This window comes from Bidens hawaiensis, unplaced genomic scaffold (genome assembly GCF_021521415.1).
Source record: "Bidens hawaiensis isolate Kalapana, Puna unplaced genomic scaffold, B.hawaiensis_p1.1 tig00009951_1, whole genome shotgun sequence".
NCBI classification, from domain to species: domain Eukaryota; kingdom Viridiplantae; phylum Streptophyta; class Magnoliopsida; order Asterales; family Asteraceae; genus Bidens; species Bidens hawaiensis.
In genome coordinates, this window is record NW_027491753.1 from 285260 (window position 1) to 311742 (window position 26483).

At 37.8% G+C, this 26483-nt stretch overlaps 3 protein-coding genes across 3 annotated transcripts; 2 read left to right on the forward strand and 1 right to left on the reverse strand.

Moving 5' to 3' along the window:
* Positions 1 to 7038: 7038 nt before the first annotated feature.
* LOC143533929 (putative arabinosyltransferase ARAD1) lies at positions 7039 to 11715 on the forward strand. The gene is made up of 4 exons (XM_077028551.1): positions 7039 to 7158; positions 9510 to 9651; positions 10332 to 10468; positions 11164 to 11715. The coding sequence occupies exons 1-4, from the start codon at positions 7039 to 7041 to the stop codon at positions 11713 to 11715; spliced, it is 951 nt and encodes a 316-aa protein (XP_076884666.1).
* Positions 11716 to 12368: 653 nt separating this feature from the next.
* On the reverse strand, positions 12369 to 14065 carry LOC143533883 (glutathione S-transferase F11-like). Its single transcript, XM_077028518.1, has 3 exons — positions 13838 to 14065; positions 13019 to 13067; positions 12369 to 12887 (listed from the first exon to the last, which is right to left on the reverse strand). Exons 1-3 carry the CDS (start codon positions 13991 to 13993, stop codon positions 12436 to 12438), a joined length of 657 nt encoding a protein of 218 aa, XP_076884633.1. The 5' UTR covers positions 13994 to 14065; the 3' UTR covers positions 12369 to 12435.
* Positions 14066 to 16495: 2430 nt separating this feature from the next.
* On the forward strand, positions 16496 to 18724 carry LOC143533884 (cytokinin riboside 5'-monophosphate phosphoribohydrolase LOG5-like). Its single transcript, XM_077028519.1, has 7 exons — positions 16496 to 16681; positions 16883 to 16980; positions 17088 to 17118; positions 17188 to 17287; positions 17769 to 17839; positions 18146 to 18289; positions 18518 to 18724. Exons 1-7 carry the CDS (start codon positions 16574 to 16576, stop codon positions 18614 to 18616), a joined length of 651 nt encoding a protein of 216 aa, XP_076884634.1. The 5' UTR covers positions 16496 to 16573; the 3' UTR covers positions 18617 to 18724.
* The last annotated feature ends 7759 nt before the right edge of the window (positions 18725 to 26483 follow it).

The window sequence follows — 26483 nt, forward strand, 5'->3', positions numbered from 1 at the left end:
TCTTGGAGCAAACGGCGGATCGGTTTGTGGAGGTCTACCCGCCGGGCCACCCGATTCTGAGCGCCACGCGGCCAGGTAAGGAGTTATTTAACCCTCGCCCTGTCAATGCTCAAACCTCTGCTGGAATTCCTCTAATTTTGTTATCTTCTGATGAGGAATCCGCAGATGGTCCTTTCTTCAAGCGGAAGAAGAAGGCTGCTGGCGGGAAGGGTAAGGCGAAGGTTGCCTCCACTGCCGATCAGGGGAATCGGTCAGAGTCGGAGACCGAGAGTGAAGAGGTGGCGGGGAACCCTGGTGGTGATGAGACCACGGTTCCGGAGGTTGAGACAGCTGTCACCTCCGGGCAACCTAGTACAACGACGGTGACCGGCGTGAAGAGGCCGGCTCCATCGGGTTTGTCCCCGCCTATTCGCACCTTCAAGCTCAAGAGGACTCGTAAGTGTAAACTTTAACTTTAACTTCATATCTTTCCGCCATTATATTTAAATATGTTGTCTTCATGCAGGCGTGGATGCAACCGCATTCCAGGGTGGAGCGGGGAGGAGCACCTCTGGACCCATGACGGTAGGTTTAATCAACCTACCCGAGGCGATGACCCAGGCGGCTGCGCCTGCTTCAAGTGTTGGTTCAGTTGCTCACTCGGTTGAGGCAACTGTTCCAACTGTAACATCATCCCCGCCGGCTGTCAGTGCGATCTTCACGGAATCCTTCACTGAGCCGGCGGTGATATTTTCTGCGGGTTCTTCCGCAGCGGCGGCCACGGTTGTGAGTTCACCTCCAGTGAGTTCACCTCCGATGGTCTCTACCGCAGCGGCTTCGACCGTGCCTCCGGCGCCGGCGACTACCTCGTCCCCGGCCGGTTCAGCAGGTATGTTCGGGGCTTCTAGCCAATCTCTGCCTCCTTCCCATCTGCCTGACCTCTTGGATGGATATCCGTTAGGTTCGGGTGATGGGTTTGGCGGCTACCGGCCTACTGTCGACCCTACAGGTGCGTAGGGTTATTTTAGCCTTTTTATATATATTTTTGTTTTTTATCATCTTTTCCTAACTGCTTTTTGTTTTTGCAGTGTCGGATTCGAATGAGGTGTTTGTTCCGCGGTGGAACATCCGCCGGGGAACCACCCTTCGGACGGCTGTGGATTGCGTCGAGTGGGCGCGCCACGCCGCCCCCAGTGGTGCACTGGGAGAAGCTATGTCGAGCTACCAAGAGGGTAGGCTGACAAACGAGCTTCGAATTTTCCTTGCTCGGATGCAGCCGCGCGTCGAGCTGGTTTGTCGTGAAAACGACAAGTTAAAGGCGGCTCGTATCCAAGAAGTAGCTCAGGCGCGGGCTATCCGGGAGGAGAACAGGAGACTCTCCGCCGTTGCTGCGGAGAAGAAGAAGGCCTTCAAGGCCCTCGAGGTTGAAGTTCAGGCCCGTCTCGAGGCCCGTTCCAAGGCTACCCAAGCTGTTAATGAACAGCTTCGGTTGGCTAAGGAAACTGCACGGAACGCAACTGAGAGGGTCACCAAGGCTGAAGCTGTTGCTGAGCCTTTACGCACTGAGAATGAGGAGCTCAAAGCCAAATTAGAGAGGCTCCAGCAGGCTCATGATGCCTTGGCCATGGAAGATGCCAAGAAGCTCCAAGAGATCTTGGACCAGAGGGGGGTGCTTGACCACACTGAGCGTAAGCTAAAGGGCGTCGAAGAGGCTGCAGCCAAAGATGTGTTGCTTGCCAACCTTACAAAGAACGAAGCCGAACGCGCCCGTAATGAAGCTCAAGCTGCCCTCCAGGAGGCTCTGGTTACCAAGGAATGGCTTCTACAAGAAGCGTTGTCGTAGGTATGCATAGCTTCATAATATCTTTACGCTTTTCTTTGTACTTAGAAAAGGTTTTGATACTTGTATTTTTGTTTTGTAGGTTGTGCATCGGGTCTTCACGGACACATCATATGACGATGCCATGAGCGCAGCCCTCAACGCTTCTCATGAGGATGGGGAAAAGGCTGGCTTCCTGCTTGGTCTAGGGTTCGTTGAGAAGGGCATCCCGCCTTCCAACTTCCCTTTATATGATGTGGATACTGAAGCTGTATATGACCAAGCAGTGAACCAGTATGCCGCCTTCCCGCACCCGGTGGTGGAGAAGGTGAACGAAGTTGCTGCTGCTGATGATGGGCTAACCATTCTCAAGACCTTCCTTGAACCGCCACAGCCAACTGATGGTGCGGGTACAAGTGGGTTTGGAGGGAGTGGCCCTGAAGCTTGATCTTTTAAATCCCTTCCCACTGTTAGGATAGATTTACGTCTTTGTATAGATTTATATTCTTGTAGGCGGGTAGATACCCGACCATTCTTGTAACAGTTGAATTTTTATGGAATATAAATCTTTTGTGCGGGTAGGACCGTCACTCTTGCTTTATAAACGTTATACGACTTGCTCATGCATATTATAGTTTAATTTGGCACTTGTTTTGCCGCATAAACAAAATATGATTCGCTTGTGCATACTTTAGTTTAACATAGCAATTTCTAAAGTACTTTGGATAAGTTAACCTTTCAACGTGGCAGATAATAGGTTAAAGTTTTGCTTCCTCTTTCGTGATTGTGCGGGTAAGACCGTCACTTTCACTTAGTAGGATGGCTAAACTTTACCTATATCTGACCTGCGTGGAGGTTTTCTTCATTTTTTCCTTAAGAGATTTTCTAAGTGTTCTGAATAAGTTAACCTTTCGACGCGCGGTTGTCAATAGGTTAATGTTCAGTTTCCTCTATCATGATTGTGCGGGTAGGACCGTCACTTTCATTTAGTAGGATGACCAAACTTTACTTATGACTGACCTGCGTGAAGGTTTTCCTCATCTTTTCCTTAGAAATTTTCTAAGTGTTCTGAATAAGTTAACTTTTCGACGCGCGGTTGTCAATAGGTTAATGTTCAATTTCCTCTATCATGATTGTGCGGGTAGGACCGTCACTTTCATTTAGTAGGATGACCAAACTTAACATATAACTGACCTACGTGAAGGTTTTCCTCATCTTTTCCTTAGAAATTTTCTAAGTGTTCTGAATAAGTTAACCTTTCGACGCGCGGTTGTCAATAGGTTAATGTTCAGTTTCCTCTATCATGATTGTGCGGGTAGGACCGTCACTTTCATTTAGTAGGATGACCAAACTTTACTTATGACTGACCTGCGTGAAGGTTTTCCTCATCTTTTCCTTAGAAATTTTCTAAGTGTTCTGAATAAGTTAACCTTTCGACGCGCGGTTGTCAATAGGTTAATGTTCAATTTCCTCTATCATGATTGTGCGGGTAGTACCGTCACTTTCATTTAGTAGGATGACCAAACTTTACCTATAACTGACCTACGTGAAGGTTTTCCTCATCTTTTCCTTAGAAATTTTCTAAGTGTTCTGAATAAGTTAACCTTTCGACGCGCGGTTGTCAATAGGTTAATGTTCAGTTTCCTCTATCATGATTGTGCGGGTAGGACCGTCACTTTCATTTAGTAGGATGACTAAACTTTACCTATAACTGACCTACGTGAAGGTTGTCCTCATCTGTTTTTCGTGCTTACGCGGGTTTTGCCGCCGTCCACACGCAACGATTTCTTCACACTTATTTATGCGGTGAAAACCGGCATCGGTGTTTTGAATAAATTAACCGTTCGACGCGCGGTTGTCAATAGGTTAGTTCGGTTTCCTCTATCATGATTTATGCGGGTATGACCGGCACTTTCATTTAGTGGGATGACCCAACTTTACCTATAACTGACCTGCGTGAAGGTTGGCCGTTTTTTGTGTTTATGCGGGTTTTGCCGCCTTCCACACGCAACGACTTACTTCCCCACTTATGTATGCGGTGAAGACCGGCATATCAGTGTGGAAAGTTCATAAGTATAAATGTAAGATTATCAGCGTCAATGTGATAAGAAGAATCATTTCCATTAGAAGTGGCTCTGGGCCTTTTCTTTTACAAGTTTGGAATTGATCTACATGCAGACTGTGTAATTGAGCTCCCTTCCATGTTCTTGGAAGTGTCATCGAGCCTTTCGAGCCGATATGCACTTGGTTCGGAATCTCGTTGTTTACGCAGTATGTAGTCTCCGACATTGAAGCTGCAGTTTTATTCGTGTTTTCCCCAACTGGGGTTCTATACGCATTAGCCTGCTCAGCGTTCATTACGCCACGAGGTGCGTGAGCGTCCCATCTCTGACAAATGCTTCGACGATCTCCTTCAAGTCTACGCATTCCTCGGTGTTGTGGCCTCTTGTCCTGTGGAAGTCACAGAATTTGCTCTGATTAGCGTTGTGACGCTCTCGGATTATTGGAGCCTTTGGCCATGGGAGCCTCTCGGTGTCGAAAATCTCGGTGACGCTTTTAGTGAGCGGCGTCCACCGGGGGTTCCGGTTCGACGACTGCCTGTTGTCCTTTCCGCCTAACCGAGGGTGCGAGCCGGATGAGGTGTCGAAGTTTACCATTGACTGCCAAATACCTAGCTTCCTCTTTTTGTTTAGTCGGGCGGTAAGGACGTTATTTTCTCTTGTTTTCTGGGTGTAGAGGTTTGTGCTTTGGGGAAGATCTCTACCCAGTTGCTTTTCCGTTTCCGCGAAGCGTTTAGCTGCTGTCATGATGGCATCCCATGTGGATGGCATGCCATCTTTACCCGTTAAGGTGCGGATGAGCTCTGGGTCTTTCGCGCCCTGGATGAAAGCAGCGCGAACAAGATCTTCGCTAATACTGCCCAGACTTAGCTTCTTTGAATTGAAGCGCGTGATGAAGTCAAGTAAAGACTCATCTTCCTCTCGGATGCAGTTGAGGATTGTCCATTGCTCTTCAGTGTACTTTCTTTGTTGACTGAAGTGTTGGCTGAACTTCTGTTGGAAGTCTGCCCAATCGTAGATGTGGTGAACCGGTAGACGGTCGAACCACGCTCTGGCTGCTCCAACAAGCGTCATCTGGAACATATAGCACCACGTGGGTTCCGTCCAGTTGCTGACGGTTGCCCCCGCTATGAATCTGTTCAAATGATCGTCTGGGTCGGATATACCATCATAAGTGCCGATGTTGGACATCTGTTTGGCACTTCTTGGGGCGATTGCTTCCGCAATGTCCCTTGCAAACTTGGAGGTTCCCGCATTTGCAGCGGTTGGTCTGAAGGTTTTAGAGAAGTCACGTGGGTTTCCACCCGCGTTTTTTGGTTTGAAGGTTTCTCCAAAATTCCTTCTTGGTTGGAAGTCCGTTTCCTTACGCTTCCCTTTCGCCCTATGGCGAGGGTTTACGTCGGTGTCGGATTCCTCCGAATCATCGTCCAAGTACTCGCACTCATTGCTCATGTTGAGCTGTTGTCGAGTGCCTCTGAATTCGTCAGCCTGTTGGAGTGAACGTAAGCGTTCGTCCAACTCAGCTTGGAATTCTTTCTGACGTGCTTCCGCCCACGCTTTAACTTGATCAAGTGTTTGGTGGGGGAACCTCGTCTGTCGTCTTTCCGCCTGGGTATCAATGAATCCCAGGGGATGATTGTTTACTGCACTTGCCCCGGCTAGGGTAACCGGGGTAGTGTTCGTAAAATTTACTGCACTTGCTCCGGCTTGAGTAACCGAGGTAGTGTTCGTAAAATTTGTGTGATCGTCGGTGTTCCTCCCAGTAGCTGGGGTTGTGATTACCGGGATTTCTTGGTCACTCGCTGGCTTTGGCACCGGAGTAACCTTAACCATCTTTCCAGAAGTTTGAAAAAACTAAGAGAAATAGTTCTAGCTTTTATGCACGGATGGCGCCAATGAAGAAACACTAAGCGACCCCGGGCAGATTAAGGATAATCTGGGGGTTAAGTAGATGTTTCCCACGAGGGGTTAGGTCCGGCAAAGATGGTTCTTCTGATGACCTGCAAAACAGACACCGTGAGCTCGTCACTGAGAAAGAGGGGGGTACCTCCTTGTGACCACCCTCCGGCGTGAGAATCAGACTAGATTGCTCTTGAATATAAGTGTATATTAAGAGATTGCTAGAGAAGATAAGATAATAAGATGATATCAGATAATGTCCATACCATTCCAAGGTGTTGGAATATTTATAGCCGAAGGTAGGTTTCCAAGAAGGTACAGCCGGCTGAATAGTATTCCTGTTCTGCCAACTGTGGGCTACGCACATGCCATGCTGGTGGTTGGTGGGTAGGCAGCGGCTGATAGTGACCAGGCCGGCTGTGTACTATTCCTTTTCCACCAACTGCAGGCTATGCACGTGCTACGAGAGGTTGGTGAGTAGGCAGCGGCTGATAGTGACATTAAGTAATAGAGCATGCTGCTCGTTGTACTGTTGTCAGTGAGCTGTCGTAGCTTTGATCAGATCTTTTGTCCATACCTCGTCAGGTACAGTACAAAAGATCCTCCAGTATCGTACGGACTGGCTCATTTGGGCGGGAGTTTTCCCGGCTTTGTGCGGGAGTATTCCCGGCTTGCTCACTCCTTCTTCAGGTGACATTACTGAATTATTTAAGAGTTAAGTGTCTTGTGCGTGTAGCCTTGCTGCGCGGGTAGCCTTCCCTGATGGCTAGTATCCGTTGCTGCGGGAACAGGCGGAGTACGTCGACCATTGGGAGGCTTTTCCTGCGGGAACAGCTTGCGTACTGCGCGTAAGGACGTCACGTCTCTGAGCATGGTGGGTCCTGCGGATCCAGTTGGTTTCTGCGCAGACGTCTCTTCAAGGTGAGTCTTGCGAGTTTAGCCTTTGCGCAGACGTCCCTGTTGAAGGTGAGTCTTGCGGGTTCAACTGCGCAGACGTCCCTCTTTAAGGTGAGTCTTGCGGGTCCAACTGGGCTCTGCTGGGACCTACCTCTTCAGGTGTATTTATCAGATTCACACGTTAATCATAAAACTAGTGCGTTTCAAGTTTATAAGCCCGTTTAAGCGGATTAGGGTTGCAGTCGTTTTGATATGGCAATAGGTTTTGCTTATCCGAACCGGTTATTGAAATGGGATAAGTTGTTATGAATAACTAGCGGTTAAGAAACTGGTTATGTCATAAGGCAATTAGCAGATAAGGAGATTTTGCAAGTGATACCAAACATGCATTCTGGAACTAGTGGTTCTACTATTGGCGAGTTTGTGCTATTTACTTATATTATCTCCAACGTGTCAAACAGGTCGAAGACCGCACGCAATATATCTTTAATGCATATAAACATGGTAAATCATTCTACTCAAATACTATAATCTCAATTACTAAAAATTTCTTCAATGGCTAAGTTTTGCCAAATGTGTACGAACCATGAATCACCGATTCCCAACCGCGTTCTCAAGAGCCTTGGTGTTTTTTCTTAAAAAAGTTGTCCCATTTCAAGTCGTTCTCGTTATAATTGCAACACACGAACACATGACAACGACACAACGTACTTGATTACATCGTTATCAGGTATCTATGCATATATTATTGAATTTTTGCTGTTTTTGTGTCCTGAAGACATCTATTGAGGCCGCATGTGTCGTCCTTAGGGATGGAAGATGACCAATTTATCCGTCCGGCTTATGATCATAATATTAGATTAATTTAATGAAAGGTGGAAAAAAAATTTGTAACTATATTATATTAGTAGCAACAATAAAAAGGAAAAGGTTTAAATCAATATTACCCGATGGCAGGCGAACATATTTATATTTTCACACACTCATGCCATATAGAGTAGCATAATATCATTAGTTTTCTAAAAGACTTTATCAATAAACACCATTATATATAAGCAAGCAATGTATCTCTTCCCACGCCTATGTGGGATTATTAAGTCACGCATACTCAGTTATGTGAATCTAAGTTCAATGGTAGTTTGGTGGCAGTTTGGCGTTTGGTCGGTTTCTGTTACGTTCGTTATGGCAACCGAACTAAAAAACAAAATTTACTACGACACCAAACTTCTTATTTGTTATATAGTAATAATTAGTATTTAGTAATAGTAATTTACAAATTATATAACATAAAGCAAAAAATAATAAAAGTTAAAAATATACCAAATTATCTCATATTTTAGATTAAATCCATTTTTCACTTCTCACAAAATTAAAATGAGTCTCACTAAATATGATATAACATGATGTGAATCACAGCTTAGTTTGTTAATCCATACCATTGTATATAAGGCAATAATGTTTCACTTCCTACATCTATGTGGGACTAAAACTATTGCCTTAAAAACACATGTTACTTGCCAAGACCATTTACCTTGGAAACCAAGTCCGCCCATCTTCACTTAAGTGAATCAAATTAAGTGGTAGATCAATGTTAGGCTTATGTTTGTTTAAACTTGGCTTCAACTCGTTTAAGTTGACACTGAATTAAGTTACGCTCTAATCGTGACAAAAAATCATAACCAAGATCAAACAATGCCGTCCACTGGGTTAATCGCGCCGTGTTGTACCTCCGAACAAGCCACACAGCCCAAACCGCCTCTATACTTAATTACGTGAGTATTTTGCCTCTATACTTTATTATGTTGTAGATTGACACACCCTAGCAAATTTTGTACCTAATTTTTAATATGAAAACAACAGTTACTGTGTCAGGTATGTTGTATAGTTACAAAACTTATGTTTTTATACTAGTAATTTTAGAATAAAATATGAATCAAGAGCTTACAATCTTCAACACGATATTACGTTTCATGGAGATTGGTGAAAAAGGGATGTTCACCAATCTCAAATGAACATTAACGGGCACTAATGGACAAACAAACGCTAATGGATAAACAAATATAAATGACTCTAACGAAAAAACAAACATAAACAATTACATACTAATTCAACATGAAAAATCATAAATCCTACACAAGTTCACCCATGAATTCGGAATTACACCACGTGATATCCTAAAATACTTAACACTTAACATAGTTACCAAAACATGTCCAGTTCGTTTATTAAACGAATGCACCGGACCGGACGGACGTTCACGAACAGTATCAAACGAACGAGGTTTTTGTCAGCATTTGTTTGCTAAGCTTGCCGAACAAAACCTTTTTGTTCATGTCCGGTTTATTTATTAAACGGACGCATATATCCATCTGCCCGGTTCGCTTACAGCCGTGATGTCCATACTTATACCATTTTGTGTTTATGTTTCTTTACAGAGTATATTTATTAGGATAGTGTAATTTGGCCAAAGGGAAGTTGGAGACGATATCTATGCAGTTGTTGTTTTAATTTGTATCTAACTTTTATGTTGTAGGGTTGAATGAATACTCTAGTGTTTCGCCAAATACTATCTATGCCGCCATAGTCTTTGGTGTATAGCTAAGCTAAGAACAACAATATAATACAATGCATGCTCCGTCTCAACTTTGTTTCTCTCAGTCTCGATTATCTTTACCCTTTTACTCTCCTTGTATTTTCTATCATCTACTCACACTTCCAAATCCGCTTCACCTTTATCATGCCTCATGTCTACCACCGCCACCAGAGTTGAGAAGCGGGTCTTTTGCCAGACGGATTTTTAGTCCTGAACTGGCTGATGTTGTCTTTGTGCCTTTTTTTGCAATGCTGAGTTGCAGCTTGGTACTGCTAAAGGGGTTTTTAGGAAGAAAATGGGAAATGACGATTATTATGCAAGACAAAGAGAGGTTTTGGATTTTGTCGAAGGGAGTGAGGCTTGGAAACGTTCTCGTGGTAGAGATCTCGTCTTTGTTCTTACAGGTAACTTGTTTCTTGTTTTCCTTTTATGTATATCTTGATAAAGCAACAGATCTACATTGAATTTGTTGTTAACAAATGGATGGAGAAGTAACCAATCCGTAAACTAGGAGACCTATAAATTTGAATATTCGTTGCTTGTCTTATATTGAGATTTATAGGTTGACTTAAATATGTGTTTCAAACTGAAATTTTATTTTTGTGTTCTATCTTTTTCTCTACTAAGTGTTTCATACTTGTGGCATTTTCGACTCATTTAGTCATTTACTTATGAATGAGTCGATTTGGGTTGCGCCTTATTTGAAGCGGGTCAAATTAGAAAATTTTGCTAAAAGAGGAACGTGTCAAACTTGTTTGAAACAAGCTTGAAAGTCTTCCAAAATCTACTTTTTATGCATGCAATTTCCAAAATTGTTTTATTCAAATATTTAAATTATTATAAGAACATTGTTTTGTGATAATAATTAACATATCAGTTATCTATCAGAAGTTCAGAACATTTAAAAGATGAACAAGAGGCCTTAGTAATTTAGTATAATGACAACACTATCCGGCCCGTTTTGACCCATATAAAAAAATGACTTGTTACAACCTCAACATATTTGTCTTGTTTTTTAAATTTATGAACCATAAATATGTCTGGATTCTCAGGTTATGTTAAAACTTGAAGCTTTGTTTGGCAGACCCTGTTGCAATGTATCATGTTAGAGAAGAAATAGCCCCCGCAATTCTACTGGTTGTTGACTTTGGTGGATGGTACAAGGTTGACTCAAAAGCTGCTTCTAACGGAAACACATTTGATATGATACAGCATACACAGGTCTCACTGCTAAAAGATGTCATAGTACCCTACACTCACTTACTTCCCAGATTACCCTTATCAGAAAACCAAAAGCGCGAAACTCTTCTATATTTCAAAGGAGCTAAGCATCGCCATCGGTTTAGTTTTTAACAATTTATTTCATATATACCCTTACGAACTTGAAAATATTCATATACACCCAACTTTAATAAATTATTATTTAATGACTATTTTACCCCTTTCCATTATATGTGTTTAAAACTATTTTTTATTTGGATTTTGATTGACATCGACAACAAGCAAGCGAACCAAACCGCCGTCTCTCCTATTTTGTTCTCTTGACTGCTGATGATTTCGACAATCGAACCAGGTATAATTGCTTGATAATCGTATGATAAGCAATCTGATATTTTGAGAAAGACGATTGTTTATTGGTAAAAAAAAAAGTTAAAAAGTGAGTACAAAAAATTTAAGCTAAAATCATGTAAATCAAACAATTTGAAGTTAAAGGTGGTATAGAGTTTTGGAAATATAAGGGTGAAATGGTCATTTATTGAATTGTTTTTAATTTTTTCATGAATTGGGTATTTTTTATTTCTAACCGTTTTGTAAGGGCGTGTGTGATATTGTTATTTTTGCATGGGCGTATGTCAACATAAAACAAAATTACTTATATGCCTTTTTGTTTAACCCTTAACCATGGACATCTTCAGGGCGGTTTGGTCCGAGAAAAACTATGGGATTTGTTAGTAAACGAACCTGGAGTTGTAATGGAAGAAGGCTTCCCAAACGCAACCGGGAAAGAACAATCGATAAAAGGAACGAGAAACTCTGAATTCTGTTTGCATCCAGCTGGCGACACACCAACTTCATGTCGGCTTTTTGACGCGATCCAAAGTTTGTGCATTCCTGTTATTGTTAGTGACGACATCGAGCTGCCATTTGAAGGGACCGTTGACTACACCGAGTTCTCGGTTTTTGTAGCTGTGTATGATGCATTGCAACCGAACTGGCTCATGAACCATCTTAGAAGCTATACGGATGAGCAGAAAAGTAGGTTTAGAGAAAACATGGGTCGGGTTCAGTCCTGTTTTGAGTTTGATAATGGGTACCCCGGTGGTATCGGGCCGGTCCCAGTTGATGGTGCGGTAAACCATATATGGCAGATGGTTCATGAAAAGCTGCCCATGATTAAGGAGGCTATAGTTCGAGAAAAGAGAAAACCGTTGAATGTGTCGGTCCAACGTCGATGCCATTGTACTTGAGTTTTGAGGTTTTTAAGAAGTATATTTGTTTTGAGTCGTGTATCTTTAGTAAAATTGTGTAGTTATTGTGTTATGATTCTTTTAAACTATAGGAAGTACATTATAACATAATATATTCAGAATTATGCATTTATGAGATTGTGGTTATGGTTATTTAAATGCATTCTATGTTGTTTTGACTTGTTATATGGCTCGTTTATAATACAATTTAAACCAAATTATTATGTTATTTTTGAAAACGAGACTGGAAATGCCGGTCAAATCAGTTGAACCGGTGCCAGCCGACCATTAAAAGTGTTCGGTTTAATTGGTTCACTGGTGTTCAAACTCATTTTTTATTATTGTTTTAGATGAACGGCATGAAGATCAAATGCAACCAAATGGATGCCAATAGATTGTTTTAAATCATTAGAGTTAAACAAAGAGAAAACTATGGTTTGCCTCCTTGTGTAATTTCATCGGGAGCACCATTATTCCCTGAAAACTAAATTGCGCATGTTGTACCCATGTGTTTTTCCGGCGGGCTCAGTTTAACCCTTTCCGTCAGTTGACCGTCGTTGACTGACGTATGACAAGGGCATTTTGGTAATCTCTAAATAATAATAACAATAATAATAATAAAAGTATCCAATAAAAGTAAAAATAAAAATAAAAATAAAATTAGATTGGATACAATGAAAGAAGCTAAAAGTTTATTATTCTAGCAGATAATAACTGAAGTTATGCATTTTGCATTTCGACCACCTTCTTCCAGGCGGTTCGAGTCGAGATTTCAGACCACCACCGACTCACATTCTTCCTGGAAGTAAACAGCTCGGCCCGGTCAGTTTTGTCCACCAAATACTGAGTGTTGGGCAAGTGAGAAAGATCAGCAAAAGTAAACTCATCACCAGCTAAGTACCGGCTCGATTCAAGCCGATTCTCATAGACATCAAGCACTTTCACAAGCTTTGCTTCATTTTGTTTGATCAACGCCTCGTCTTGTTTGAGTTTCATTCTCGAGGCAAAAACGAGCTGAAAGGTTAGAACCGAGCTTGGAGGATTAAAGCTTTGTGATTCGGCTTCTAGCCATTGGTCGATCGAAGCTTTGACCAACGGGTTCGTTCCAAATAGACCCGCGGTTCCTTTGTTTGGGTATTTTTCGGCTATATATCGACATATGGCTCTCGATTCTGTTGTTAACATAAATAAATTAACAATCTTTCATTTCTTATAACTTGTTTAACTCAACTAAACACCTAAAATTGATTATTCCTATTTACAAAACAATAATAAGATAATAATCACATAGATTAGGACTTACCAAATAAGGTGATGTCTTCATCTTGAAATGCTGGGACTTGACCAAATGGCTATACCAAAAAGAGTAACAAAACAAGTCAATCGGGTTTGTTTTAGAGGCGCAAACGAGCCGAGCCCGAGCTCGACCGCTCATTTTGACTTATGAGAGCTCAAGCTCGAACTCGGCTCGTTCCGAGCTATTTTTCTAAAGCTCAAGATCGGCTCATTTTTGAGCTATTTTTCTAAAGCTCGGGCTCCCCTCATGACTCGTTTTATCAAGCTCGGGCTCAGCTCGTTATTATTTTTTAATTAGTTTATAGTGTTAATTTATATTTTTTTATGAAAAAATCTTAAATGAGCCGAGCGGAGCCGACTAACTTCGAGCTTGGCTCGTTTTAATTTACAGGCCCTCAAGTTCGAAGTTTTGAACTCGGCTCGTTTTGAACTATTTCTCTACTCGAGCTCGGCTCATTTTGAGCTACTTTTCTAAAGCTCGAGCTCGGTTCGAGAGTAGATTTTTCAAGCTCGAGTCACACCCTTGCTCGACTCGTTTCTTATTTATTAATTAATGTACATACATTTCAATTGTTTATATTTTCTGAAAAATTTAAACTTAAAAATACACTAGGCTAGTTAAGGCTAGACGGGCCTAAATGATATTTCCATACTAGGCTCAGGCTTAATAACTAAACGAGTTTTATTTAAGACTTTGGCTTGACTCCAGTCATTTTTATTATCGATCCGATTTCGAGTAGATCGCCTTGCACCCCTAGTTTATTTTCCTTTGAGGCATTAACACAAACAGTTGGTATGCCAGCATGACTTAATATGATCAATGTACCTGCATTTTGATGTAATCTGGTTTCTTGTGCTCCAATTTAGCCATGCTAACAGGAACAAGCTGAAATGGGACATCTTTCTCAAGTAAACAAACCAACACTCTTGACACGGCCGTTGATAACGCTGGTCCGTACACCTTCACCGGTGGAGTAGCCATTGAGTTAGTTATCCGATAATAAATGTTATCTCATATATATGTGGACACTTTAATAATATTCTTTTGATCCTTTTAGCTTTAAACAGTTTCATATTAGGTACCTTATGTTTTCAAATCTTACTATACACCCTTACTTTATAAAAATATAAGTATATATTTCTTTAAAAAAAATAGCAAATTTTTATTTTCTAATTCGTTTTTTTGTTTGTTTTTCAATATACGGGTTTATCCTTTATTAAAGCTATTTAGCTCTTGTTTACCCGTCACAATAGCAAGTGCTAAGAGATATATTTTTTGCATGTAGTATGTGAAGTTCGATTCGTGTAATTGGATCAGCGATAAGACCAGTATTTGTTATATTGAAAAGACTTTCTTTGCAATATTTCTTATATGATATAGTGGCTTGGTTTCAAGAAATGAAAAACGTAGAAAGCAACCGTAAAGAGTTTTTGTATTTTTGTTATGCATTTTCAATGAAGATTGACATATTTTTGTTACGTTTTCAAATTTAATTTGGTTATCATGAGACCCGATCTGACCTTACCCGACAAGACGCAAACCACAAAATTATTATATAGACACAGAGCGATAAATGTCCAACCCCCATGAAATATATATGTAGGTTCGCTACAACGCAAACCTATCTCGCTGTCAGTTATTTGTATTAAAACACATTTAAAGCATTTAAGACCAGATAATTTATAAATAAAAAGTGATTATATGTGTTCCACATTTTCTAAAATCTACTATGCTATATTTTGTAGTCTTCCATTGTTTTAAATTTTAATAATGTCTCAAATGAAAGCAATCCCAATTGACTTGTCTCTGTTAGTCCTTCTCGTACAAACCCTATGGCCAAACTCCAGCATTTAAAGACTATGACATGACCTTATTTGGTAAACACTATTCTCCCCGTGTGCTTCTTTTAATCCAATTACTTTTTAAATAATTTTTCTTACTTATTATTCTACCATTTCAAGTAGAGGTGGACAAACAAACCGAACCGGTTTGAAACTGATTATATAAAAACAGGTTTGGAACCGATTGAAACCATATATTCGGAACAATTTGTAATTTTCTCCACCAAAACTGGTTTAAACCGGTTAACTGAACCAAAAACGGTCAACACCGGGCAAAAAACGGTCAAAACTGATTATAAATCGGTTTTGACTTTTATTGACCAAATCAAACCGGTTTATGCACCTCTAATTTTAAGCAGGAGACAATGAGTCTGAGTAGATATATATAATCATATCTATGTGATCAGTTTTAGGGCTTGACTAAACATACTACCTTTAGTATTGCATTGTCTCTCTTCTAAAAGAGACTAAAACAATAGTTTCTTTTTGTACTTTTTATAATTTTAATATATGATAAGTTAATTAAGAGAGTGTAATAGTTAAAAAGAAATTGCAGTTTTTAATAAATTTGAATGTATACTTTACTTGTTTTAATACGTAAAAATTTTAACTATACTATTAAAGCAAGACGTTTTTTTTCACATTACATCATTCTAAGGCTTCAAAATATGATGTCACGTAAATGTCATGTGAGCAGTTTCTTATTTTATTAAGCTAATCAATTATGTTATATTTGTAAATCCCAATAAATTAATTACAGAAATATTCTTGATGAATAAATATATAACAATTTTGTTAAAAATGTTCTTTACATTTTTCCTAGTCATATGGGTCACTATCCAATGTTGTATTAAAAAGGTTTTTAAAGATTTATGAATTGTAAAATTATGTTGATCATATTTGTATATTATGAATCCATAAAATATGTTATTATGTATATTATTAAATTTAACTTTTATAATTATATTTTTATAACCACCCGTATATCACATAAGCTCTATCATAGTATTAATTATCATACACGCTTATATAATTATCTTGTTATATTATTTTTTAATGTAATAAAACCGTTGGCAAAGTGATATGTTGAACTCACTTCATCATAATTTGTCGATTTTTTTAATTGAATTTAAGTCTTTCTAAAATAATCCGAGTTAGATCCTATAGATGTATATGAAATAAGCTTACGAAAGATCCGATCGTTTTTATAACATTGTTTAGAAGTTGGAATTACCCCAATACTCAAGTAAGTCTTCTTAAGACGAAATGTCAGTCGTTCATATTAAATTATGTTTCAAACGTAAGAGCTTAAAGATCTTAACTCTTAAGTCTTTATCATCACAATCATGCCATTAAACCATAAGATGAATGGCAACTTCGATCTATTTATTTTGATTCATCAACTTTACCAAATATTATTTAATAAAAAATAAATAAAATAAAATTATTCAAAGTTTTCAACTCTAACTCAAATTAGTTTTTGGGACATAAAAGCAATAAATAAATAATGATTTGACCCTTGGGTATACATGGCCCAATAAAATTAGAGCCATCGAATTATCGTTATTGGTCCTCCAATACCTTATCATATAAACCAACCCACCTTCCATAATTCCATAGTTATTCTAAGCACTCACCAATATCAACTTAAAAGCATTTTTCTTCAACGAAATTAATATCCCAAAAATATTGGAAGAACAATAGCAACAAGTACAAGAACATGGAGGAAGCAAGATCAAGATTTAAAAGCGTGTGTGTATTCTGCGGTAGCAGTGCTGGTAAACGAGATTGTTATAGAGATGCCGCTCTTGAGCTAGGCCAAGAATTGGTACGTACGTATGTGCATGATGCCTCGGATGTCGTCTGATGTCAGAGATGTTTAGTTAAAACAATTTATTCTTTTAACTTTTAGTTATTGAACAGTTTATTTTATTTACAAAGGTTACTACATGTTTTATATATAAGTTTATTATTATTATTAATATTATTATTATTATTGTATTTATATATGTTCATTTTGTTATTGAAGGTGAAAAGGAAACTGGATCTTGTTTATGGTGGAGGAAGTGCAGGATTGATGGGATTTGTTTCACAGGAGGTTCACAATGGTGGTGGCCATGTGTTAGGGTAAGTAATACATACATAAATACTAAATTATATTTTGCTTATTTCCTTCAAGCCTTCAATTTCTTTTTCTTTTTTTTTAAATAACATTCAATTTTATATGTTCTTAGAATTATTCCCAAGACTCTCATGTGCAAAGAGGTATGACTTTACAAATATTTTAATATTGTGTATTCTACGGTAATTTTGATTAATTTAATTAAAATACAGATTACTGGTGAAACAGTAGGAGAAGTAAGAGCAGTATCTAACATGCATCAAAGGAAAGCTGAGATGGCTCGTCATTCCGATTGTTTTATTGCTTTACCAGGTTCTAGTTATATATCTAGTTCTAGTTCTAGTCCTATTTCATTTAAAAAAAATCTTTGTTTATAAATAATATAGTGTCTTAGACAGATTACCTCTATGAGACTATGAGTATATATCACTTCAGCATTTTAACTACATATAAAGTAAAAATAAAAACGAGTGAATAAAAGTTAATGCTACACAAATAAGGAGGGTTTCCTTTAACTAAACAATATTGTAACCTGTTATATGTTATATTAAGTTTTATTTACGTAAGTTTGATACAAATACCTAGCTAGTCGTATAATTAAGTATTTGATCATGTTTGGTTAAGTGATTACGGATTCAACTGATAAACAAAATCTTCTTCTAACGTTATTTTACTATAAATACTAAACATATTGTTAAGTCAATGTTTGATTTAATATGTCATAGTCATCGGGTTCTTGAATCATGATTAATAATTGGTGTTTTATTCTATTTTTGTTATGAAAAACTTGTAGGAGGATATGGAACATTGGAGGAATTATTAGAGGTTATTACGTGGGCCCAACTTGGAATTCATGACAAGCCCGTAAGTAACCAAACCAATCCAGAAAAAGAACCTTAAAATAATGAAAAATGATTGATATACATTAATAAAATTAGAAAATTTAATATATCCTTCAACTAATTTCTAACTTGAAGAAAATAAAAATATTCGACATTGTTATTTCCTTTTTCTTAATATATGGTAATATAATATAAAATAAAACAAGAACATAAGATAAATAAAGGATCTTTAAATGTGTAGTTAAAGTTTTTGTGTAGTTTTTTTAATTTGTCAAGCTTAAATCATCTTATACAAATAATTCACATCACAAATTGAACGTGTTAATAGGTGGGCTTATTAAACGTGGATGGTTACTATAACTCGTTGCTTACCTTCATTGACAAGGCGGTGGATGACGGGTTCATCATGCCAGTACAACGCCATATCATTGTCTCTGCCCCGAGCGCAAAAGATCTTGTACAAAAACTCGAGGTAATACCGTTTTTATATTTTTTAAAGAAAATACTTTATTAAAATTATGTTAAACTACGTATAAAAACAAAACTTTGCCTCTTTTATTGCTTGGATTTATAAGTTGGAATAGAATTTGAACTCTTATCTATAAGAATAAACATATGTGTTGGTAGTAGAGTACACGTAACATTGAGTATGGGGTTGTACGGTACAAGTGATTAATGCATGTAAAGGTGTGGTGTACAGGATTACGTACCAATGCATGATGGAGTGGTGGCCAAGGCAAGATGGGAGGTTGAACAAGTGGAGTTAAATGTATGTATGCATTCTGTGTTAGATAGATAATTAAAATGACGTATTGGGACCTTTTAATTACTTTCATATGTCTCTTTCTTGTATAGTTTCTTGGGGTGTTTTTGGAAGATTACAAATGTAATTATAATTAGCGTGTTCCTTTTTGTAATTATGCTAGAAACATTAGTGAAAATGTAATTTTCCAATAAATTTGAACATAAATAACTATGTTTACTTACATGTTGTGTAATTAATTATTCTTTGTCTATATTCTACCATGTGAGAGATTCGTAACAAATCAAACTTATCAAAAACATATTTAAGATAATAAGATATTGATACTCTAAGTTGTGTAACTGGAATGACTAAAACTATAATAGTTTGGAAGATAATTGATAAAACTTCACCCGCATAGATGGTGGGAGTACAAACATTAGAGTGATGTTTTTAAAAATAAAAGAATTAAAATGAACTCTAAAACGTGTGATACACCCCAACTTGCAAACATAAGTTGTGTGGGATGAATGAAGTGTGTGTTTTGATGGCGCGTTTTGCATGCACTTTTCAGTAGTTACCAGTATGATAGTGTGTTAGTTGGATTCATACATTGACTTTTGAAATGATAACAAAACAGAGAACACATTCATAACATGGAAACCATTTGTAAACTAGGTTATTGATTTTCTCTAAATACTATTCCCTAAATAACATGTACGATATAGTACCAAATAGTAGTTGTTTTAACGGGGTCTCTCACAATATCACTATATCAATAACAATAACATGTTGCCATATGCCAATACTCTACTTGGGTCCACTGTCTCTATCAATAAACATATTTAGAACGTTGTTGTGACTCCAATAAGATTAGCGATTTATTAGGTTAAATCTATTTTGACCACTACACTCATTAAATAATATTGTAACGTAATAATAATACTTTCCATAAGTAGATTAATTTGATTAGATTGCTTACATTTTTTTGATGGCTAACAAAACTAAGAATTGTCTAGATATTCTGTATGATGTGACCCAATGACCAAAGGTCACCGCCAGTTGGCCCAAACCAGCCGTACAAAATCCATAAGCGCCTCCAAGTTATCTCTAGTTTCAGGAAAAACCCACCCGTCCCGAAAGTCCACTAGTGGTAAAACCCATACGCCTTCAGGATTGAACTGGAGATCATAAAGATCTTAGTATTCATTCATTGAGTCACTCATGCCCTCCCCAAAGTGTTGTTAGTGGGAGTCGAACATGAGTCTCCATTAAGAAACACAAGTTTGCTATCACTACATCACATTGAAAAAGACAATTAGATTGCTTACAATACTCCATTTAATAATATTCATTTTGTGCATAAGGTTTGTATGCCTAGGGTTTTTTTTTAATCTTTTGAACGGGTTTGTATGTCTAGTTTAAACGGGTACAGTTCCCTTTTAGGTAGAACTTGTGTATGAAATTTGAAAAAAAACTATATATTTGAAGAGGTAGGTCCCAGCAGAGCCCAGTTGGACCCGCAAGACTCACCTCAAAGAGGGACGTCTGCGCAGTTGAACCCGCAAGACTCACCTTCAACAGGGACGTCTGCGCAAAGGCTAAACTCACAAGACTCACCTTGAAGAGACGTCTGCGCAGAAACCAACTGGATCCGCAGGACCCACCATGCTCAGAGACGTGACATCCTTACGCGCAGTACGCAAGCTGTTCCCGCAGGAAAAGCCTCCCAATGGTCGACGTACTCCGCCTGTTCCCGCAGCAACGGATACTAGCCATCAGGGAAGGCTACCCGCGCAGCAAGGCTACACGCACAAGGCACTTAACTCTTAAATAATTCAGTAATGTCACCTGAAGAAGGAGTGAGCAAGCCTGGAACACTCCCGCACAAAGCCGGGAACACTCCCGCACAAATGAGCCAGTCCGTACGATACTGGAGGATCTTTTGTACTGTACCTGACGAGGTATGGACAAAAGATCTGACCAAAGAGACGACAGCTCACTGACAACAGTATGACGAGCAGCACGCTCTTGTACTGTATGTCATTATCAGCCGCTGCCTACTCACCAACCTGTCGGAGGACGTGCATAGCCTGCAGTTGGTGGAACAGGAATAGTACACAGCCGGCCTGGTCACTATCAGCCGCTGCCTACCCACCAACCACCAGCATGGCACGTGCGTAGCCCACAGTTGGCAGAACAGGAATACTATTCAGCCGGTTGTACCTGCTTGGAAACCTACCTTCGGCTATAAATACTCCAACACCTTGGAATGGTATGGGCACATTACATTACCTTATCACATCTTATCTTTTCTATCAATCTCTTAATATACACTTATATTCAAGAGCAATCTAGTCTGATTCTCACGCCGGAGGGTGGTCACAAGGAGGTACCCCCCCTTCTAAGTGACGAGCTCACGGTGTCTGTTTTGCAGGTCACCAGAAGAACCATCTTTGCCGGACATAACCCCTCGTGGGAAACATCTATTTAACCCCCAGATTATCCATAATCTACTCGGGGTCGATTAGTGTTTCTTCAGTATTGAATATTGTTGATTAAATATTTATACAAGTAAGATGTATGATTATAATCTTAAATAAATAATATGTCCAACTTGTAGTAAAATTATTATAATAAACGATTATTAGATGGTTAATTTCATATACGTATACCCAATTTTAATGACTTTTTTGTTTTGATTATGACAAAGCTGCTCTAAAATGTTGAATTGGGAAAGTATAAAAAAAAAACTTAACTAATTGTGCGATATTTATAACTTTGCATGTTATTGAATTATCTAATTCTGCGATTCAATTAATATAAGTCATAAGTGGCTTTTATAAAAGAGAAAAGGCTAAAAAGAACAAGGAGTGTTCGCTGTTCACCATCAATCCACCGACTAAGAATTGTTGGAAACAATCACAACCACTAGGGCTGTGCAACGGTTCAGAACCGTGAGAATCGAACCGGAACCGGAATCGAACCGGAACCGAAAATGAGTGAAAAATAGAACCGGAACCGGAACCTATTATAGTAAACCGGTTTGGTTCCAAAATCGTTAAAGCCGGTTCTCGCTAATCGGTTCTGGCTAGAACCGGTTCGATCATTTATTTATCAAATGCGATATGCAAACTTTGCAAATTGCAAAACAAGTTTATACAATTGTATATATTCTTTCACGGTAAAACTAATTTAGATTACAACATGAACATTCGTTATATTTTTTATTAAAACCTAAGTGTTGAAGTTAAATAAATCATAAGTGGCTTTTATAAAAGAGAAAAGGCTAAAAAGAACAAGGAGTGTTCGCTGTTCACCATCAATCCACCGACTAAGAATTGTTGGAAACAATCACAACCACTAGGGCTGTGCAACGGTTCAGAACCGTGAGAATCGAACCGGAACCGGAATCGAACCGGAACCGAAAATGAGTGAAAAATAGAACCGGAACCGGAACCTATTATAGTAAACCGGTTTGGTTCCAAAATCGTTAAAGCCGGTTCTCGCTAATCGGTTCTGGCTAGAACCGGTTCGATCATTTATTTATCAAATGCGATATGCAAACTTTGCAAATTGCAAAACAAGTTTATACAATTGTATATATTCTTTCACGGTAAAACTAATTTAGATTACAACATGAACATTCGTTATATTTTTTATTAAAACCTAAGTGTTGAAGTTAAATAAATCATTAGCGACGATAGATTAATGTAAGATTATATCATTTTATATTAAATTACCCTGATAGCTTAAATCAAAATTGATTATGGTTGCTAGTTCTTGAATGTAAAGAAAGAACATTTGAATTAAAAAATGATTGAATAGATGTCGGTTAATAAGTTATTCTATAAAAAATTGGAATTGGTAAATTTATTTAAAACTTTTTGAATATTCCGGTTATTCGGTTCCAAGTCTAGAAAGCTTTACCCGGAACCGAACCGGGAACCGTTTAATGCAAATTCTGATAACCGAGAACCGAACCGGTACACACATTAGCGGTTCTGAGGCACCGGTTCAGTTCCGGTTTCTCAGTTATGACGGTTCCGAACCGTTTTTTGCTCACCCCTAACAACCACATAAGATGAAATATCCCATTCGATTAATATAAGTCGCTTTTATGTTTTTTATTTATAGTATGAAACATAAATCCAATATATATATTATTGGAAACAGATTATTAAAAAAAGTTAATGGGTCAGTTTTGAAAGAAAATTAAAGTTGAAGGGGGTAATTTGAAAAGGTTTATTTGATTAGAATATAATTAACATTTTGAAGGTTTAATATTAACTATTTAGTTTTTGAATGATTTGCAAGTTTATCTAGTTTATTTGAATGTCTACAAGACTTCAAGTTAGGAGTTCGAGCTAAAAAAAAATATGTTTATGAGTCATTGTAAGCAGTGTTTTAAAAACCGGTTCAAACCGACCGGTTGAACCGGTTAAACAAGATTTCACAAAATAGACCGGTATTTAGAGCTCAGTATTTTTGGCTGGTCTGCTAGAACATCGTAGCGGCATTTTTTCCTAAGTTGCATTTATGTCCGAGAAATTTTGATATTTGCGGCCCATATTTTTTCAAAATTATTTTTAACCCAACAATTAACATTCAAACGTGTAAACTTTAGGACTATTTTTTAAAAATTGAATGCATTTGCATTATTTTTTTAATATGGATTAAATTTTGTATTATTTTTTGTTATGAAATTATTTATTTTTGGGTTATTTTTGAAGTTGAAGTTGCATTTATATGAAATTATAAAGTAAACTATTAAACCTGTCGAACCTCGCGATATAACCTGGTTCAACCGATTGTACCATTTTTTAGCTAAAATCCGGTACGAATAAACAACCAGTTTTTAAAACATTGATCGTAAGTGTGTCATAAGTTATAATAACCATAAAAAATGTATACATGGAGTGAGTTACATAATCATTAATTTATGTAAGAGGTTGTTACCGCAAATCAAACCCGTGACCATTAAATCAGATGATAACAAGTTGACCGTGACCCAACAAGTCCACCGCTCCATTTAATAACGTTGATTTTATATTGGGCATGCCGCGTGTACGGACCCCTCGAAGCATATGTTAGGTAAAGGGTCGTATTAGTTATCCTTAGAGCATTCACATCCTATCTCTCATCCCCATCTCTAAAATTACACTACAAAACACTACAATTTTCTTTCCTGTTTAATTAAATAATACATTTTATACTTTTATCATTACAGTTTTCTCCTCATCTACTCACAACCAATCCAACAAATATTAAAAATTAAATATGGGCAAACAATTTTCCCCAAATTTACAAAAAATCACTACATTTCTCTCTTCACTCTATAATTTAATGTCACAATCATCCAAAACTCCATCCTATAATTTATCAATCTCCCTCACATAATTATGGGGGACGGGATGGGAATGCTCTTAGCAATGGGCTCTTGGACCTGCCCATGGTTGTATCACCATACTTAAAACGCAGTACTGCAGTAGGCCCCGAACCACCTTTATAAAACACAATGTACAAATTATCAGATGTAATTATAATACTAATGTTCTTGACACAATAATATGTGTTTATATAGTCCTTTTAAGTTCTTAGTTATCTATAACCCCCCCCCCCCTAAAAAAAACTAAAAAACTAAAAAAAATCATAGCTCAAAATATTTAAAAAAAAAGAAGAAAACTTAACATGTTTTCTCCGTTTTCCTCATTCTATTTAAAAAAAAGGCTAGAAACTCGTTCCAACCCAACCCCTTCTGACCTAAACTCGTTTCGACCCAACCCGTTTTGACCCAAACCAAAACAACTTTTTTTTAATTGACCTGTTTCGACCCAACCCATTTGCCACCCTAGTGAAAACATTGCTGTTGATGGTGTTGTTCACGCTGCCACCTTTTGACATCATGGTTTTGAAAAGAAATTGGCTATTTTGTTAATGTCGGAAGTTAGACTATGAGCAATATGTGTTGTAAATAATATAAAATGAAACATAAGCTAAAAATGCTAGGAAATTTTTTTGGTGATTTAAACAGTGACTAGCTCGTTAAAACAAAAAGTTCGACTTTTACTCGGTTTTACCCGAAACTTGGTTTAAAATGAAAAAAATATTTAAAAAGTATTTTTTTTTAAAGATTGCTAATACAAAAACAAAAACAAACAAAAGAAAAGAAAGAAAAGAAAAGACAACAAAAATACAAAAACACAATAAAATATCAAAAAAAGACAACAAAAGGACAAAAAAAAACATATTTTTCCAAAACCCACCAATATGCCATGAATTGCCCAATCCTTGGTGGATTGGGCGAGTGTTTTGGAAACACCATATGGTGCATGTAAAAAACTCCGTTCCAACTTGGACTTGTTCCAACCCAACCCGTTCTGACCTAAACTCGTTTCGACCCAACCCGTTTTGACCCAAACCAAAACAATTTTTTTTTCTAATTGACCCGTTTCGACCCAACCCATTTGCCACCCTAGTGAAAACAGTGATGTTGATGGTGTTGTTCACGCTGCCGCCTTTTGATATCATTGTTTTGAAAAGAAATTGGCTATTTTGTTAATGTCGTAAGTTAGACTATGAGCAATATGTGTTGTTTTGATCCTAAGATCATTCAACACTGCTCTGATACCATATTGTAAATTGGTAATCAGAGACGGAGATATTGAGATTGAAGTTTTTGTATTGGTTTGAATGATTTCTAAATTCTAATGTTTCAATGCATGACTATTTATTTATCTTGATTTTACAATGATAAACAATGGAAACAAATTACTAATTTTCGGGCTGTGGAATGGCTGTCAGTGAGCTATCATTGTCAAGGAATATGATGAGCAATTCTTGATTTCACTTTCTTTTCTAACAGTGTCAAGTCATTATCTGCTACAACAATAATATTCTGTTATATGTCTGTCAAAAAAACCCTGTCTTTCACAATATTCTGTTACATGTCTGTCAAATAAGCACATAGACGTACCTCAAGTTTCATTTATTTATTAGAGACGTGATGAATTAATCAAGATCAAGTTAAACAACTGAAATATTGTGATATTAATGAGCAGCTGGCCGGCTAATGTATTAAGCAAAGAGATCGAAGTTTGTGTACTTTGGATATTGCTTTGGAGTTAGAGAACGTGAATTCAATCCTGCATGAGAAGTGCTTGACCAAATTAGTAAGCTGTAGTTTTATTTGAGTTGTTATATTGTTACGTTTAGGTTAGTTTTTTTGGTTGCATCTCACTTTTTTTTGTTTCATCTTTGTTGGTTTTTTCGGTTTCGGTATTTTGTTTCGTTTTGGTCGTTTTTTGGGTTTCGTTTTCGATTTATTCAGTTTTGTTTCGTTTCGTTTCATTTTTTTGGTTCAGTTCAGTGTCGTTTCACATATGATAGTTTGGGTTAGGGGTGTTCATCGGATCAGATATCGATTATTCGAGTTGTTTGGATCGATTTGTTAGGATTTGAATTTTTTTTCCTGAATCTGAAAACCGAACCAAACCGATCCGAATTCAAATTTCTTTAACCGTACCGAATTCATCCGAATTCAATTCGAATCGGTTCGGTTAAAATCCAAAAACCCCCGAATTCATTCTGAAAACAATCTTTATTGTAGAACTCATAAGGATTCGTACATGGGACTGAGTCATTGAGGAACATACTTGATGAAAAGAGGAATCGTGGAGATGGGTTTGGAATTTTCGATGCGCCATTTGATTTATCTACACTTTAAGGTTTTGAAAGAGGAACCTTAGTGGGCTCGACTTGGTGAAGTAGACTGCTAGACTCATAACATAAAGCTTATAGAAATAAAATACAAAAACCCACATAACTTATTTAGTTCGGTTTATTCGGTTATCCGAATTCAAAATTTTAGGATCGAAAACCAATCCAAAAAGCGGAATTGTTACAACATAATATGATAAAAAAA

Excerpts from the sequence above, each read along its gene's own strand:
- LOC143533929 (XM_077028551.1), top strand. The coding sequence starts at position 7,039 with ATGCATTCTGGAACTAGTGGTTCTACTATTGGCGAGTTTGTGCTATTT. Across the intron at positions 7,159-9,509 it reads CTTTAATGCATATAAACATG|CTTGGTACTGCTAAAGGGGT; the intron begins GTAAATCATTCT and ends GCTGAGTTGCAG. Across the intron at positions 10,469-11,163 it reads ATATGATACAGCATACACAG|GGCGGTTTGGTCCGAGAAAA; the intron begins GTCTCACTGCTA and ends GGACATCTTCAG.
- LOC143533883 (XM_077028518.1), bottom strand. The coding sequence starts at position 13,993 with ATGGCTACTCCACCGGTGAAGGTGTACGGACCAGCGTTATCAACGGCC. Across the intron at positions 13,068-13,837 it reads CAGATTACATCAAAATGCAG|CCATTTGGTCAAGTCCCAGC; the intron begins GTACATTGATCA and ends TTTTTGGTATAG. Across the intron at positions 12,888-13,018 it reads TGAAGACATCACCTTATTTG|AATCGAGAGCCATATGTCGA; the intron begins GTAAGTCCTAAT and ends TGTTAACAACAG.
- LOC143533884 (XM_077028519.1), top strand. The coding sequence starts at position 16,574 with ATGGAGGAAGCAAGATCAAGATTTAAAAGCGTGTGTGTATTCTGCGGT. Across the intron at positions 16,682-16,882 it reads TTGAGCTAGGCCAAGAATTG|GTGAAAAGGAAACTGGATCT; the intron begins GTACGTACGTAT and ends TTGTTATTGAAG. Across the intron at positions 17,288-17,768 it reads TTGTTTTATTGCTTTACCAG|GAGGATATGGAACATTGGAG; the intron begins GTTCTAGTTATA and ends AAAAACTTGTAG.